This window comes from Anopheles maculipalpis, chromosome 3RL (genome assembly GCF_943734695.1).
Source record: "Anopheles maculipalpis chromosome 3RL, idAnoMacuDA_375_x, whole genome shotgun sequence".
Classification (NCBI taxonomy): domain Eukaryota; kingdom Metazoa; phylum Arthropoda; class Insecta; order Diptera; family Culicidae; genus Anopheles; species Anopheles maculipalpis.
The window spans coordinates 41,099,127-41,115,852 of NC_064872.1; the positions used below are offsets into that span (position 1 = coordinate 41,099,127).

The following is a 16,726-nucleotide window of genomic DNA, read 5'->3' on the forward strand; positions in this document are numbered from 1 at the left end:
GCAACCTTGTTGTTTAGCAATAGCAATAAGCCATACTTTATGAATAAAAAAAAAATAGTTTCTGTATTGGTTCTAATGCTATCTTTTGGGAAGTGTTTAGTAACCTCAAATCTCCTCTGCATAGTGTTGGTTCCAGGGCTTCCCGTGTTTGACTAGAATGTGTGAATAAATTAAAGTGTGGTTGCAAATTAGTTCTGTACACAACACTTCATCGTGCACCTACACTATCGTAGTAATGTTAGTCACTTTTATCACATCGATCGGTATGTGGTCAGCCGATTTGTGTACAGATGATGATACAGAACTTGAATTCAATCCAAATTCGGAGTTTTGACAGAGGTCGTATAATAATTTTTTTCATATTTACCGGATTATATCAAGCATATTCCGTAACAAGAGCTGGCTAAAGCTTCTACTTTGCACTGTGTTCTACTTCTGTTTGTCATCTTAAAATGATGGTAACATTATTAGCATCTCTCGTAAAAAAAGTACAGCACAATATATGAATATTCCATTCTATCATTCTCTAAACGCTGAGAACGTGCTTCTTTCAAAGAATTTTACCGATCTTGCGTCAACATCTCCAGTCCATGACTGTCCAAGTGCATGGTTGATTGTATTGTGGTCAGCCGGCTTGGGGTGGTCACATCTTTGTTAGCAAGAGACGTATTGTAATCGCAGACAGTATGGAATCCATTTTATATATCATCAACTGGAGCAAACACGCGGTAGCTATCGTGTGTTTGGTATCTGGGCCATTAGATACCCTCAGGAACGAGGGCGATTAGGCGACCTAGCAAATGGAACATCCCGCCCGCACGCCCGTCAGCCACGAGCTAACTTTTGCCTCTCCCGACACGCTGCCTACACGCTGAATTATTCATATTCAAATTGTGCGATTGTGACTGCCGCGAGTTTGAAAAAAAGATGATGAAGAATTGAAAACAGGAAACCAAACTGTAGAAAACAAAAATGCGATCGGAAACGTTCAAGTGCTCTTACCGCTTTGCGCTGGCGTCATTCGGGCGGCCACGATTGTGTCCACACTCCAGTTCAACCCCGAGCGTTACGACTGACGTCAAGCATCAAACACTCGAGTGCGGGTGGTTAAAAAAGGGTGGCGCATCACTGGCCGCGGTGTGTTGCAAAACCAAAGCGGACTAGTAGATTATCGATCGTTTCAATGTGTGGTATCGTACCAATGTCGAGCCTAATGTCTAATGTTGGAGAGTTTAATTTATGCGCCTTTGTTGTATCGCTAGAAGTAAAATATTCTTCGTGCATCATCTCGAAAATGCGTTTGGTAATGCGAATCACTTGACATTCCCGAATTTTGGATGCGATTAAGGTTTTGCGAACCACATCGTCTTACAGATAATTCCATCGTTGCAAAACATACCCTTGAAGTTTTAGGTGTGTGTTTCATTGAAGATATTAATCTACTTTCTTCGCTTTTGTATATTCTATTTTTGAAATATCTTCATGATTTTTACTTATTCTAGAGTTTATACGTCGAAAAAATTACTTTTATGCGGATGGGTTAAAAATGGAGCATCATTAACACGATGGTTGAGGAAAATCGAGCGAAGTGTTTTATTGAATAGCATTTATTTACATTTGATTATTACGGTCCAGTGCCGTATTGTCAGAATAGCCTTTATTTAAAAAAAATAATCATAATTATGGAATTGACGCCCCTGATTCATGGTTAAAATACGACTGCCTTCATTCCAATATTAAAACGATACGCTTATGTGGTTAATACACAAGCATAAACTTAATCTAAACTAACGCTTACATATTTATCATTATTAATACTTAGTTTCACAACTATTTTCAAACACAACTTTAGACAAATGAACTGCTTCTAAGTAATCAGTGTTGGCTACAACATCCTATCGGTATCGAGAAAAGTCCTCCAATCTTGTTAGCTCTTGTAATTACACGTTATCTTACTGCAAATATTACATCGTAAGTACGGCCACTATCACACCAATGAACAGATAATTAAAACTCCAACCGTCTACAGCAAATACCGGTTTTGTTTTATCGCACCTTCATGAGTTTCGAAGAATTATCAGAGCTAGGTTGAAATTCTGGAAGGGATAGGTCAAAAGGTAGAAGAGGTAGAACGCAATCAATTCATTAGAAATACATTTTACATACACAGAATTAAAAGAATCAATGTATAAAACAAAGATAATAGGCCTGATTATCTCTTACAAACGGAAAGGTCTCAACACAAGCTTGTTAATACAAACGGAAAACATTGCATTATGAAACCGTTCTTGTGTGAGTGAAGTTTCGTTAAGCATTTTTTTTCGTTAAATCTTCAAAATCAATCTGATAATGGTGAAACCAACAAAAACAAAACCAAAAGTGTAAACAAATGTTCTTTTTGAGAAGATATTCTGTGTTCTACCTGATATGATCGATTTTTTGGAACTAACCAATCAAGCGTGAGTTTTTTTTTGACTTAGTTTTTTTAGGGCAAAAGGATTCACGCCAAAAGAAATGTTGGCTGAAACGCTGCGGTTTCTAGCGGAGGGGAGTTACAAAATGAAGCAGGGAAAGAGTTTAATATAGCAATTGCTCAACCAACTTTCTTCGTGGCATTTAACAAGTGTTTAAATATTTTGGAAGAAACGTTGCCGCCCAAAAAAATTGCATTAGAAATGGAACCAAATGAGCGGCTGTAATAATTCGAATGTTCCATTTTTGACAACTTGTCTTGACAATTTGTGTGTGGTAATCAGGCCTAATAATGGTGTAATAAATTGTATAATATATGTGCAATAGAAAAGCAGTGTATTACTTTGTAGAAAATGTATGTTCGCCACAGGTAATTGATTAAAACATGTTTCTACGCCCTTTCTCATCATATTTTGTAAATAGAGCTTAAATGTACGTTTGCCCTAAGCCGAGTTGAGCTAACACGTTGTTCGAGAATGGTTTAAATTGGAGTGTAATATGATTCGAATGTGGTATCGACTTTGGTTATGTTTAAGATTATTATTAACGTTATGGAAACCTTGGATATGCAGCCGACTCATTTCTTTCTAACTTATGGCTCGAAACAAATGCAACTAGCTATTCTAGTAATATAAGGATTCCTTTGTAAACTCGTGTTGACCTTTGGTTGAGGATTGGATTTGTTTGTGGGTTCACTACTTAACACATCTGCTGCGATTTGTTAGGCAATTTCCATGTTCTGACAAAGTATTGAATAAACCTTATAGGAGGAGATATTGAAAGGAAAATGAAAACTTCCTATCAATTCGAATATTTTCAAGGTTTGATTAGAATCAGTGCAGAAAAGTGACGCTACTAATCATGCAACATCATGGTTTTATTAATCAACAACGAACAGTATTTTTGAAATTATTTATTATTAGAGTCAGCCTGTTTCTTTCAGAACATCCACGGATATGAAGAGAAAAGAATCGTATCGATAGATGTGTTTTTAACTGTATCCAAAAGGCTTTTGCAGCGTGACGATTAATCATACATTTGTTCTTCCTGACTAAAGTACGAGTGAAAGGTCTCTTGGATAATTCTATGCAAAATCTTCTCGTAATAACTTAAATGGTGTTTAAGCTGTATCGTATTGCTCATCTGTCCTCATCTGTCTTTCATCTGACCAGCGGATTAATTTTGAAGTCGCGTACGAAAATTGCTGGAAAAGCCAACCACGCGGTTCAGTGTGTCGCATTGCAGTGGAAAAGATGTTCGAACAACCATTACAACAGGTGCCCATATATTAGCCAACCGTTGCTGTCCTGACAGCTAAACAACCTATTTTCGTGCAACATAATTGAGGGCACTTTGCATGCAAACAGCATGAGTTAATGGTTTAAAAATAAAATTAATGCGAGAATGGATTTAGTTTTTCAATCTAAACATGGTAACAAATAACTCTGCAGTTATTCTTTCAAAAACTATCAAGTGAATCTTCTTCTCTTTTTTCTTTTTCATATTATCTTTTTTAGCAAGCCCAGATGTAAGCATATCTGTTAGACATGATAACCTTGTGAAGAATTTTATTTTGTTTTAGTTATGTAGGCTTTAAGCTTCAAAAATTAGATTCGCCTCTTTTCAAGAGCATTCGGTCCAGGACTGCTGCACTCTGCCTACCAAACCAAAGGACTATGAATAATAAATTTCTTCTCAAGAAAATCTTTAATGTTCAACGCAAATTGTGCAATATCAGTGCTGACATCAGTTGAAAAATAATGTCGAAACTCGAGGAGCATCGAACATAGAACCGACTATTTAAGATAACCTTAATGGTTGTTTTATCTTCCGCTAGGTTGACATACTAATTCGTTTTTGTGTTTGTTGTGAAGTGGAGTTGGACTTCTTTTATTGTTGCCGTTGTTGATCCTGTGGCTTGCCAAAACCTTCTGCCTCTCGCCTCACTATTTTCCGCTATTTATACCTGTTTCCTAGCCCCAGAGTTGTTTCAACTCTGGCTGTTGTCGGCTGTTTCTTCTAATGGATTGCCGCGTGGATGCTACACTACTCCCCCTCTAATTAGCGGAGCGTAAAATGAACCCTTTTTGATATGTTATCAATGTAATGCGCGGGCTTCAACCTATCGACGGAGATGGATTCATGCCTTCCGTTTTTCTCTATTACAAAATATTTCCTTAATTTTCTTATTACCTTATACGGCCCTTCGTAAGGTGGTTCGAGGCCAGCTCTAACCCTATCAACTCTAACATATACTTTTTTACAGGTCTCCATATTCTTATCTATGTATACTTTAGTGTTCGATTGCCGTGGTGAAGTGGGAGATATTTTGCTAAAAACATTTTTCAAACGCGTTACATAATCATGTGTTTCAGGCATAGGTGCTAACGATGGAGCTAATAAATCTGCTGGTAGCCGTAAATTCTGTCCGTAGACTAACTCGGCAGGAGTACATTTAAGATCTTCTTTGTACGATATTCGTATTCCTAATAGTACTAAGGGTAACTTCTCAGTCCAGCGTTCAGAGGTGTCATTTGCCATCAATGAACCTTTTAATTGTCTGTGAAAACGTTCTACTAATCCATTTGCCTGTGGATGATACGCCGTAGTAGATATATGATGACTACCCAGCAACTTAGCTAATTCCGCGAATAGTTTGGACTGAAACTGCCTACCTCTATCTGTAGTAATGTTTACGGGACATCCAAATCGGGATATGTAATGTTGTACTAACGTTTTTGCTACTGTCTCAGCTGTTATATCGGACATGGGAAACGCTTCCGGCCATCTAGTATACCTATCAATTATGGTTAATATGTACGCCATATTATCGGAAAGTGGAAGCGGCCCAACTATATCGATATGTATGTGATCGAATCTACCTGATGGAAGGTCAAAACGAGACAAAGGTGTGTGCGTATGCCGATTGATTTTAGCTTTCTGACAACTATCACAAGCTTTGGTCCATTCATTAACATTTTTGTTCATACTGGGCCAAAAATATTTTGAAGATATAAGCTTTCTAGTCGCTCGGATTCCGGGATGAGATATGTTATGTTGTTCCCTGAACAGTGAAAATCTAAAATGCTCTGGAATGTAAGGGCGATTATTTCCGGTTGACATCTCAAAATATATCTCTTGATTGTTTATGTTTAATTTATCGATTTTGTATTTTGATGTTGGAGCTTGATTTTTTAAAAGCTTTTCTAATTCCGGGTCAGTCTTTTGACTTACAGCTAGGGAATTGTAATCTAGTCTGCCAATTTCACAATTTTCCCCAATCCGTGATAATGTATCCGCTACAACGTTACTTTCCCCTTTAATATAGCGAATATCGGACGTGAATTGTGAAATATAATCCAAATGTCTGTATTGCCTGGGAGTTTTATCTGCTTTAGAGTGAATAGCTGAAGTGAGAGGCTTATGATCTGTTAGGATAAAGAAATCTCTACCCTCGATGAAGTATCGAAAGTGTTTGATGGCTAAATAAATCGCTAATAACTCTCTATCAAAAGTGGAGTATTTCTGTTCAGCCTCCGACAGTTGTTTAGAAAAGAATGCTAGCGGTTCCCAAGTACCATTATTGTCTTGTTGCAACACAGCTCCGACTGCTATGTTTGAAGCATCCGTAGTTATGTTGTAGTTAGCATTATTATTTGGATGTTTGAGTAAAGTGGCCTGAGCAATACTAGATTTCAATTTTTGAAAAGCTATTTCGCATTCCGGAGACCAATCCCAAGCGATTGACTTTAACTTGGTGTGGATGGCAATGTGTTTGTGCAACGGTTTCATTATTTCGGCGATTCGTGGAATAAACCGATGGTAGTAATTCACCATTCCCACAAAACGTTGTAGCTGCTTTAACGATTTTGGCTGAGGAAAAGTATTGATTGCTTCAACTTTATCCTTGGTTGGGGTAATACCCTTGCCATCAATATGATGCCCTAAAAATTCGAGCTGGGGTACTCCGAATACACATTTGGAATGTTTAAGTTTAACATCGTTCTTCGCCAACCTTTTCAGGACTTCCCTCACATGTGTAATGTGTTCCTCTTGAGAAGTGCTTCCTATTAAAATGTCGTCGATGTAAACGAAAACATAGTCCAAATCTTGAAAAATTGAATTAACGAAACGTTGAAAAGTGGGTCCAGCGTTCCTAAGACCAAAAGGCATTCTTAGGAATTCAAAAAGACCAAAAGGTGTGGTTATCGCGGTTTTATACACATCTTCCGGGGCAACAGGAATCAAATGATATGCCTTTATAATGTCAAGTTTGGTAAAGTGTGAACAATTATGCAGATTCATTGCAAAATTTTGGATATGTGGGATTGGGTATCGGTCAGGGATAGTAACCGCGTTCAACTGACGATAGTCCCCACATGGTCTCCAATCACTATTGGTTTTAGCAACCATATGTAAAGGTGATGACACTGGCGATGAAGAAGGACGGCAGATGCCCAGTTCCAGCATATGCTGGAATTCAGCGTGGGCAGCCTTATGCCTAACTGGGTCAAGTCTCCTGGGTTTTGAGATAGGAAGTGTTCCCTTGGTATGAATGTGATGCACCACTTGATGGTTAATTGGTTTGTTGAAATCCGGGGAGTCCAATAGCGAAGGAAACTCCTTCAACAAACCTGTAAACACATCGTTAAAAGCAAATAATTTGGGCGATGGTGTATCAACCTTTGCTATACTTGCTTTTGTGGAGAGATTGGTAAGTGGATCCACCAATCGTTTGTTACGTAGATCGACCAATAAACCATATCGCTTAAGAAAATCTGCTCCTATTATTGGATGGTTTACTGCAGCAAGCACAAAAGAATGAGGAAAAGATCGTCGCAATCCAAGTGAGACATTTAGAAACTTTACTCCAAACGTTGGAATAGGAGTTCCGTTTGCTGCAACCAAAATATCACTAGACTTTGTTAATACTCCGAAAACTGAATTGGGAATCACTGATACATCGGCACCACTGTCTATGAGAAAAGTGAGTTTAGAAACTTCATCATGAAGAAAAAGTCGGCATGAATATGGGAATTCTCCAACAGATTCGGTATCCGTGGAATTTATTCGTTTCTTGTCAGCCATATTGGCTACAAAACTGCAAGGCTTAACACATTTCGTTGCCGCACTACCATATTTGTTATGATACCAACAAAAAAATTTTTTCCCTTTCATTTGCATTCTTCCTCGCGAGAGACTGCGCTTACGGAATTCTTTACGTGGAACTGATCGATCGCGATCGCGTGAGACATGCATTTGCTTAACAAGGTTTTTTAGTTCTGACAGTTCACTTCTAAGCTCCGAGATTTCATTCCGATCTGGCTTTAAGGCACACGCACTAACCGATGCTCCCTTCGACGCTTCCCATATTTTATCAGCAATGGGTAATATTTCCGCAATGTTAGTTTTAGCCATGGAAATAATAGCAATTTCTATTGATTTCGGTAAACGCCCTAACCATAAACGAAAAACCAACTTATCTGAGAATTCGGTAGATCCGGCCAGCTGCATCAGTCGTCGATGAAAATCTGAAGGGCTGCTATCTCCCATCTCGGCGTTGTACAGCAGCTTGGAGATCCGTTGTTCTTCGCTGATCGACAGGCGTTGCAGCAAAGCGTCCTTCAAGAAGGTGTAGCGATTGTTGGTCGGAGGATTTTGGACGATGTCGATCACTTTTTCGAGTATTTCAGGCGACATCGCAGTCAGAAGATGAGCGTATTTGGTGCGCTCTGATTTCGTTCCGGCGTTCTCAAACTGAGCCTCCGCCTGTATGAACCAGGTATTTGGCGAGCTGGTCCAAAATGGCGGCAGTTTGACCGAACTGATGACATCGCGGCTAGTCTGTTGCTGGACGACGGAACTTCTCTCTCTTGGTAGTGGCGTCATCGGCGGCGTGGTGATGGTTGCTTCATCATAACCATCGAGTAGCGGGATGGTTTGCGTGGGCTGATCTTCGTCGTTGGTTGTCGCCATGGTTTTTATCGGGGTTCTTATCATCGAAAGAACGTACGTCCCGATTACTTGCTGACGGTGTAGCAGGTATGGCAGGTAGACGGTGTGGTGCTGTGCGAATCAAACGTCCCAAGGTGTGAGTGACGACACTGGGATAAGACGCCGATCTGGAGTGTGGGAGATGAGCGTTGTCCGTATGCTAGAGACGTCTTCACTTGCACACGCGCGTCGTGTTTAGTAGCTCACTTTTGCGCAGGAACTTTCTCACTACACTCTTTGGAAATGTCCACACACTACACAAAATTTCTACACGTTCACACTTCACACGCGTCCACCGAACGACGAAAATTTTCACGTTGCGTCACGAAACTTCACGTGTTTGACTTGGCCGCGGACTGAGAAGGTTGGCAACCGGGGGATATTCTGGAACGATGCTGCTCTCCGTTGAAACGTCTCCAGAGGGTGATGATAACCAAGACGGGAAGGACAATGATCAAAAGGAAGCTTGAATTCTAAAAAGAACTCTGAGTAGCGTATAAAGTAGCTCAAGTTCTGAAAAGAACTGTTTTTGTCGCCTGTCTTTGGTTTTTTCTGTTTCCCTTTTGCTCGCTGATTCGTGATCCTCAAACGGCAGCTCCTCTCCGAACACGTACGATCACGTCGGGGTCACCAATGAAGTGGAGTTGGACTTCTTTTATTGTTGCCGTTGTTGATCCTGTGGCTTGCCAAAACCTTCTGCCTCTCGCCTCACTATTTTCCGCTATTTATACCTGTTTCCTAGCCCCAGAGTTGTTTCAACTCTGGCTGTTGTCGGCTGTTTCTTCTAATGGATTGCCGCGTGGATGCTACAGTTGTATTCATTTCAAACGATTATTATTTATTTCGATTTTTCCTGGAAGTATAAAAAGGAACGATTCAGATTTTGGAAATTTGAGGCAAATTCCAAATCAATACTTTCTCACTGCATAGTCTGTAATTTCGAACCATATCTCCAGATGACACCCATTTCCGACTTTTTTTGTTCGATGATAATAGAAGGTGTAAAAATCGTAAATACAAATTTGATTCCCCCATGTTTGTGTCAACATGTTCCGGTGTCTCGTTATCAAGTGTCTCTCTTTCTAGCCGTCACAGACACAATTGACAGGTTAATTACTTTTTGTGCACGTTTCGACGAAAGCAACGTGCTGACAGAATGGTGAATATTCCCGTTCGTCCTACCGGAAGTACTTAATCACCCTCTTCCCCTCTTTGATGAGCCTTAGCACAATTGCATAACCGTACCTCGCTTGCTTATAGTGACCAACATCCGCAATGGGTGTGCTACGAACGATGATTGCTGATTTACGGTGTTCTATTTCTGTTTCAATCATCTTTACGCCACGCCAGTTTCGTTTATGTGCGCATTCTTTACATTTCGCTTAAACTAGGCTAATAACAAAAGTAAAAGTAAGCATTTATGGCTTTGAATTACTTAAGTAAAAGTTTATAGGAGTTATGGAAATTAAAATATGTATTGAAGGAAGTAGAGTATGTTTTTTACAGTTTTCGCTGAACCAAAGAATAAGTTTTGATTCAAAACGGCATACCAGCTTGATGTTTGAGCATAAAATGTACATTTATCCCAAAATTGTCCTTAAGTTTTAAAATTAAATTGACTCACACAAAAGCTTCAATTGCGATTTTATTTAATTAAACCAACGTTTGGTTTACCCCCAAACCTCTTGATAAGTATTTATGTTACTACAGCTTAGGTTTCTACGTGACTCTGCTGGCTGTTGTATTACGTGTTTGTGGATAATCCGAATTGGTCGAAATTTCCTTTTCCTTCATACACAAACCCAATTAGCGTATAACATTTGCTACTTCAAGATGTGTGATGTTTGGAGTTAAGAAAGAAAAAGCAATTACATGAATACATGTCGTTCCAGACTCACGTACCTGAGTGGTCATTTGAAAAGGAATGTTTTGCATACGTAGCCATGGCTGAACCGCTTTTAGTGTGATGCGTATGTGCGCAACGGAATGAACTGTTGTGAGTTCGCTGATGATAATCATGAGTCAGCGAGTCAGTGATAGTTCAGTCATGGCTCCGACGCGTTGGTATTTTATTTTAAATCCAATTATATTTGTTCTAATTAGCAAATGGTTTCATAGTTCAATTAAGATGATTCCGGTCATGATTTTTGTGATAATGAGTTCAGGCTTAATATAACCATTGTTTTGCATTTCTATTCACAATTTTCTGGGTTTATTTGAGCAATTTTTAAATGTTTAGCTACTTTCACTTCACTCACTTTCATATCACATCACATCGAGTCTAAACTTCTTTGGCCATTCTAAAAATTAGACTGAATACAGTCTCTTTTAATCTGCATTTACTTTATCGTAGGCTGTTACTATAAACGAAGAATTAATGGGGTCATAACTTCGTTTCCCTGAATCAAGAGATAGCTTGAGCATTTCTTCTTAATCTTGAAACTTCTTATGTAGTGCACTTTTTATTCACTCGTCGATGGGAGTCAGCTAAACCAACAAAATAAAACGTCTCGCAAGTGAAAGCACTCGTAAACCAGCAGCAAATCAAAGCATGGGATTGACTTTCGGTCCATCTGCGGGCAATTTAAAGTCTAATGTTTTATTTATTTTCTGACAAACTTTTAACTGTTCACGTACACAAGAGCTAGAGTGATAATGAATAAAAAAAGTTCTTCGGACATGACTTTGAATTCGTATGCCTCTTCATGGCAAATGCCATTGGCGTAATAGGAAAAATTTTAAAACATACCTTCTCGTGTAGTGTACCCCGAAAGTTGCAACATGCATATCATTTTTAAATAAGTGACCTAATGAATTGTATAGGATTTTTTGATTTTGTATATTTTACGAACATTTGATCGCTTGTTACGATGCACGAGCAAAACTTCGGAAACCACTTGATGTCCAAAGTTTACTTGTCTACATTGTCATACATACGAGATGCGACTAGTTTGTTGGGGCACATGGCCAATGAACAGTGGATGGGGAAGTGTAATAAATTAACAGAATACTTTTGACAAGCATATCTTTGGACCAAATCTTTTCTCTGGTTAACGAATTATTTTCCGGGACGCTGCGGTCGTGCACGAAAAACTGATTTATGGCAGTGTGGATGCAGTTGTGGACATGGATGGTTCAACTCGTTTTGATGGTTTGAACAGTTGCAACAACACTTGAGTTGTTATTTATTGAAGAATTCCCTAAAAGTTTCAGTTTTAATACTTGCACATGAACATCGAGATTTACAGCCGTGGGAATATACGAAAATTTTATTTATTTTTTTATCGACTGCAGAACGGGCCATAAGAATGTTTTAGTTTCAAATCGACTCTTACTGATTTTTGGAAGGATTTTAAGCGAAGGAATATTCTAGGATTTGGGAATTTTTGAATTAAATTACAACTCAACAACCAAAATCAATCAATCCATAAGCAAACATTTTTTGTTTGTTAACATTTCATCTTCTTCTTCTCAGCCTTAGGACCTGCTAAATGCTAAGTATAATAAGCTTTGATGGCTTTATTCTACCTATTTATAATTATATATATAGTAGGGAAAAAATGGTCGTGAAGCCAAGAAGAAGATGTTTCGAAAATCATAAGTTCTCCTACGGGGTAACGGTCTGAAAGTGATTCGATCCACGGTACCACGGTGTGAAGACCGATCCTATTATTGCCTCTGCCACCGGACCGTTTCAATTGGACCTATCGAAAGGTTTCTTCCATGAAGATCAACTAACCTCGGTAGTAAGGGAAATAGAATTCAAGCTGTTACGCTTCTAGCGGTAAACGAGGTAACAGCTGGAAAGTGTATAATAACAGGTATCCCTCGTATATCCAAACATATCGTTTGAGATAGCCCAAGCAAAGGTTGATGGAATCCAGACGCCTAGAAGAAACTCGGAACAATATTGGTTCCACGCCATGTACCGTCAGTAACTAACCTTTGCACCCAATCAACACACTACAGGATCCAAATGGTGTTTTGGTTCTCGAAGTACTGATCGCACGCCTGATCTATTGATCGAATAAGTTTAAAATTATACTATCCATTTTGTTCATGTATAATACTGTTTTTCGAGATTTGTTTATGTAAGATTGTGTTATGAAAGGCTTCTTCTTCTTTTGACTTAACGACGTTATGTAGGTCACGCTGGCCATCCAAATTGCTTACTTGACTTATAGATATCACGTAGTTGCATAGTCAGTCCTCCCTACGAGGGAACGATCCGGATGGGATTTGAACTCCGATTCTGTTGAGTGAAGATCGGCCCCTCTGTCGATTCATCACCGGATAGCCCAACCGTTAGAGTCACTACTCATCAACACACCTAGGTTGGATCGAACGTTCGCCTAGACCGTGCCACTTACACTGCCTGAGACTAACCTACTATTTGGCTATAGGTTATTCAAGCCATAAATGTCATCTAAAAGGCATGAGAAACACAAATAAAAACAGATTGCAGACCAACATGTCGATGAAATATATCAGAAACGTGTGTAGTGTGAAAGTCGATCATACAATTTGTCCTGTGGAAAGTCTTGTTTTAAATTTTGTTTGTTTAAGACTATAAAATTTTTCTATAATTATGTTGTTTGCTCAATTATTATGGTACAACCTCACACACGTAAAAAACATCTACACGCTATAAATTAACTTAACGATAGCTCATTAAATCGCATTTCTATTTTCTTTTCTTCTGATCAAGAATGACACAAACACAGCGTTCCTACGAGCAGCTAGGGCAGGAGATCTTCAGAAGCTGATAGAGTACCTCGAAACTGGTCAGGTGACCGACATCAACACGTGCAATACGGTAAGACAGACATATGGCACAGTCTTCGCAATAGTTTTCATATTCTTGTGTGTTTGTGTTTCCCGCTGTAGAATGGTCTCAACGCGTTGCATCTCGCAGCAAAAGATGGTCACTATGACATCGTTAACGAATTACTGAAACGTGGTGCTCTCGTCGATAATGCCACTAAGAAGGGCAACACAGCACTGCACATCGCTTCATTGGCTGGCCAAAAGGAGATCATTCAGCTGCTCCTGCAATATAACGCATCGGTTAACGTGCAGTCTCAGAATGGATTCACGCCGCTCTACATGGCCGCGCAGGAAAACCATGATGAGTGTGTAAATTATCTTCTTGCTAAGGGTGCTAATCCTGCACTGGCTACAGAGGTGGGTAATTCGCAATCGTTGAATAATGTTAGTCCCTTCATAAACTTAAAGCCATTGTTTATTTTCATTTTCAGGACGGCTTTACGCCATTAGCAGTGGCGATGCAGCAAGGTCACGACAAAGTAGTGGCCGTACTACTTGAAAGCGATACACGCGGCAAGGTTCGATTACCAGCACTACATATAGCGGCCAAGAAGGATGACGTGAAGGCGGCAAAACTTTTGCTGGAGGTAAGCCCTGCATGACAAACATTAAGATGGTGTATTAAATATTCTTTAACATTTGTTTCTGTTCTTATTTCCCAGAATGAACACAATCCAGACGTATCTTCGAAGAGTGGCTTCACTCCGCTGCACATTGCTGCACATTACGGAAATGTAAACGTCGCTCAATTGCTAATTGAGAAAGGTGCCGATGTAAATTTTACTGCAAAGCACAACATCACACCACTACACGTGGCGTGCAAGTGGGGAAAGCTTAACATGGTGAAGCTCTTGATCGCAAACCATGGTCGTATCGATAGTATCACTCGCGATGGGCTTACCCCACTGCACTGTGCTGCTCGTTCAGGTCATGATCAAGTAATAGAAGTGTTGCTCGAACATCGTGCGGAGATCATTTCCAAGACCAAAAATGGACTTGCCCCGTTGCACATGGCAGCCCAGGGCGAACACGTGAGCGCAGCGCGTATTTTACTAATGAACAAATCACCAGTTGATGACATTACGATTGACTATCTAACTGCTCTGCACGTCGCAGCTCACTGTGGACATGTGAAGGTGGCAAAGCTGCTACTCGATCGAAATGCCGATCCGAATGCACGAGCACTGAACGGCTTTACACCGTTACACATTGCCTGCAAGAAGAATCGGATTAAGGTAGTGGAGCTGCTGCTAAACCATGGTGCCACAATTGGAGCTACTACGGAGAGTGGTCTAACGCCGTTGCATGTGGCTAGCTTCATGGGGTGCATGAACATTGTCATTTATCTTCTGCAACACGATGCCAGTCCGGACATTCCGACTGTGCGTGGTGAAACCCCACTACATCTGGCAGCACGTGCCAAGCAAACAGACATCATACGCATCTTGCTACGAAACGGGGCGTACGTAAATGCGCAAGCACGGGAAGACCAGACACCGCTACACGTCGCATCTCGGTAAGGTTTATTTTCGCATGCTCAATTTACTATAGTTTACTGATGTAATGTTTTCGGTTATTATTGTCCTACAGAATCGGTAACATGGAAATAGTGATGCTACTTTTGCAACACGGTGCAAAGATTGATGCTGTAACGAAGGACAATTACACGCCGTTACACATAGCGGCAAAGGAGGGCCAAGATGAAGTGGCTTCACTACTATTGGACAACGAAGCTAACGTAGAAGCGGTCACTAAAAAAGGCTTCACACCACTGCATTTGGCCGCCAAGTACGGCAACCTAAAATGTGCTGAACTGCTTCTTGAACGAGGTGCCCAAGTGGATGTACAGGGCAAGAATGGTGTGACGCCATTGCACGTTGCTAGTCACTACGATCATCAAAAAGTAGCATTGCTGCTGCTAGAGAAAGGTGCATCACCGTATTCGCCAGCCAAGAATGGTCATACGCCGCTACACATTGCTTCAAAGAAAAATCAACTGAACATCGCCACAACGCTACTGGAATACAAGGCGGATGCTAATGCGGAAAGCAAAACAGGGTTCACGCCCCTGCACTTGTCAGCCCAAGAAGGTCATGGCGATATGGCGCGTACTCTATTGAACAATGGGGCCGATCCTAACCATGCCGCAAAGAATGGATTGACACCGTTGCATCTGTGTGCACAGGAAGACAATGTGGGCATCGCTGAAACGCTATTGGAGCATAAGGCACGCATCGATCCGGTAACAAAGACAGGCTTTACTCCGCTTCACGTGGCCGCTCATTTCGGTCAAGCCGGAATGGTGAAATACTTGATCGAAAATGATGCAAACATCGAGATGAAGACCAATATTGGTCATACCCCGCTCCATCAGGCTGCACAGCAAGGACACACGCTCATCATCAACATTCTGCTGAAAAATAAAGCAAATCCGGAAGCAGTGACTAACGGTGGCCAAACTGCGCTATCGATCGCCGATAAGCTGGGCTATATCACTGTAGTGGAGACACTGAAGGTAGTCACCGAAACAAGCGTCACACAGACGGTTGATGAGAAGTTTAAAATCGTTGGACCAGAAACTATCCACGAAACGTTCCTGTCGGACTCCGAAGATGAGGGTAAGTTAAAAAATGGTTTTGAAATTGTTGCCGTTTTGTTTATATTTACGTTTAGCAAACGCTTGTGATTTATGCCTCAAATTGTACGACGTTTTGTGGTGAAGTTGTGGAAAAAGTTTTACTGATACAAAGAATGCTTGTTGTAAATTGTAAATATCGCTTTTCCACTGGGTATGTGTAGCTACGGGCTATACATGTTGCAGATCCATGATTATGCAGCGGATTAAACACGTATGACAGGCTGTAATGAATCATTGTGTTGGTACACATAAACACACAAACATAAACAAGTTTCACTACATAGTTGACCAGAAGTGATTAAAGAACAATAGTTTCTGCTACAAATGCTAACTACTAATTGTGTTGCTACACATGCAATTGCTTTTTCTTGACATTCTTAAATGATACTGACGATCCTATCTTAATATCTCTAACTACTACTATCTTTCTATCTCCTTTACTGTTTCTTTCCTTTTTTCCTTCATTGCATTGTTTTTACTTTTCTTTTTCTTGATGGATGACTATTTCCACATTATATTTTACATGGTTTTAATTTCATTGCTGTTGTGGCAACGGCTATGAATTTCAAATTTTTCATTAAACTCCAACAACTATCGAAAATGGATAACATTTCACCATGATTGGCTGTTGAACCTAACGTTTCATATTTCCCGGTTGGTTTGTTAATGGGCTCGTATTCTGAAAACGAAAACAAACAAACTGGTAACAAACCCTTCTCCTGCGGAAAAAATAAACAAATTTTGCCGCATAACTCCGCACCTTCCTGCATTACCTCTAACTGTTCGCTGTCCACA

General features: G+C 40.1%; 1 protein-coding gene across 9 annotated transcripts in view; it reads left to right on the plus strand.

Annotated features, from left to right (window-relative positions):
• The window catches only part of LOC126563734 (ankyrin-3), a 53,123-nt gene that overhangs the window by 20,899 nt on the left and 15,498 nt on the right, over positions 1-16,726 (plus strand). For all 9 annotated transcript variants that reach the window (XM_050220428.1, XM_050220421.1, XM_050220425.1 and 6 more), the window contains exons 2-6: positions 13,175-13,282; positions 13,354-13,650; positions 13,725-13,880; positions 13,956-14,809; positions 14,884-15,911. In XM_050220428.1, coding sequence (XP_050076385.1) covers positions 13,175-13,282; positions 13,354-13,650; positions 13,725-13,880; positions 13,956-14,809; positions 14,884-15,911 — 2,443 coding nt within the window. The remainder of the gene's footprint in view (positions 1-13,174; positions 13,283-13,353; positions 13,651-13,724; positions 13,881-13,955; positions 14,810-14,883; positions 15,912-16,726) is intronic.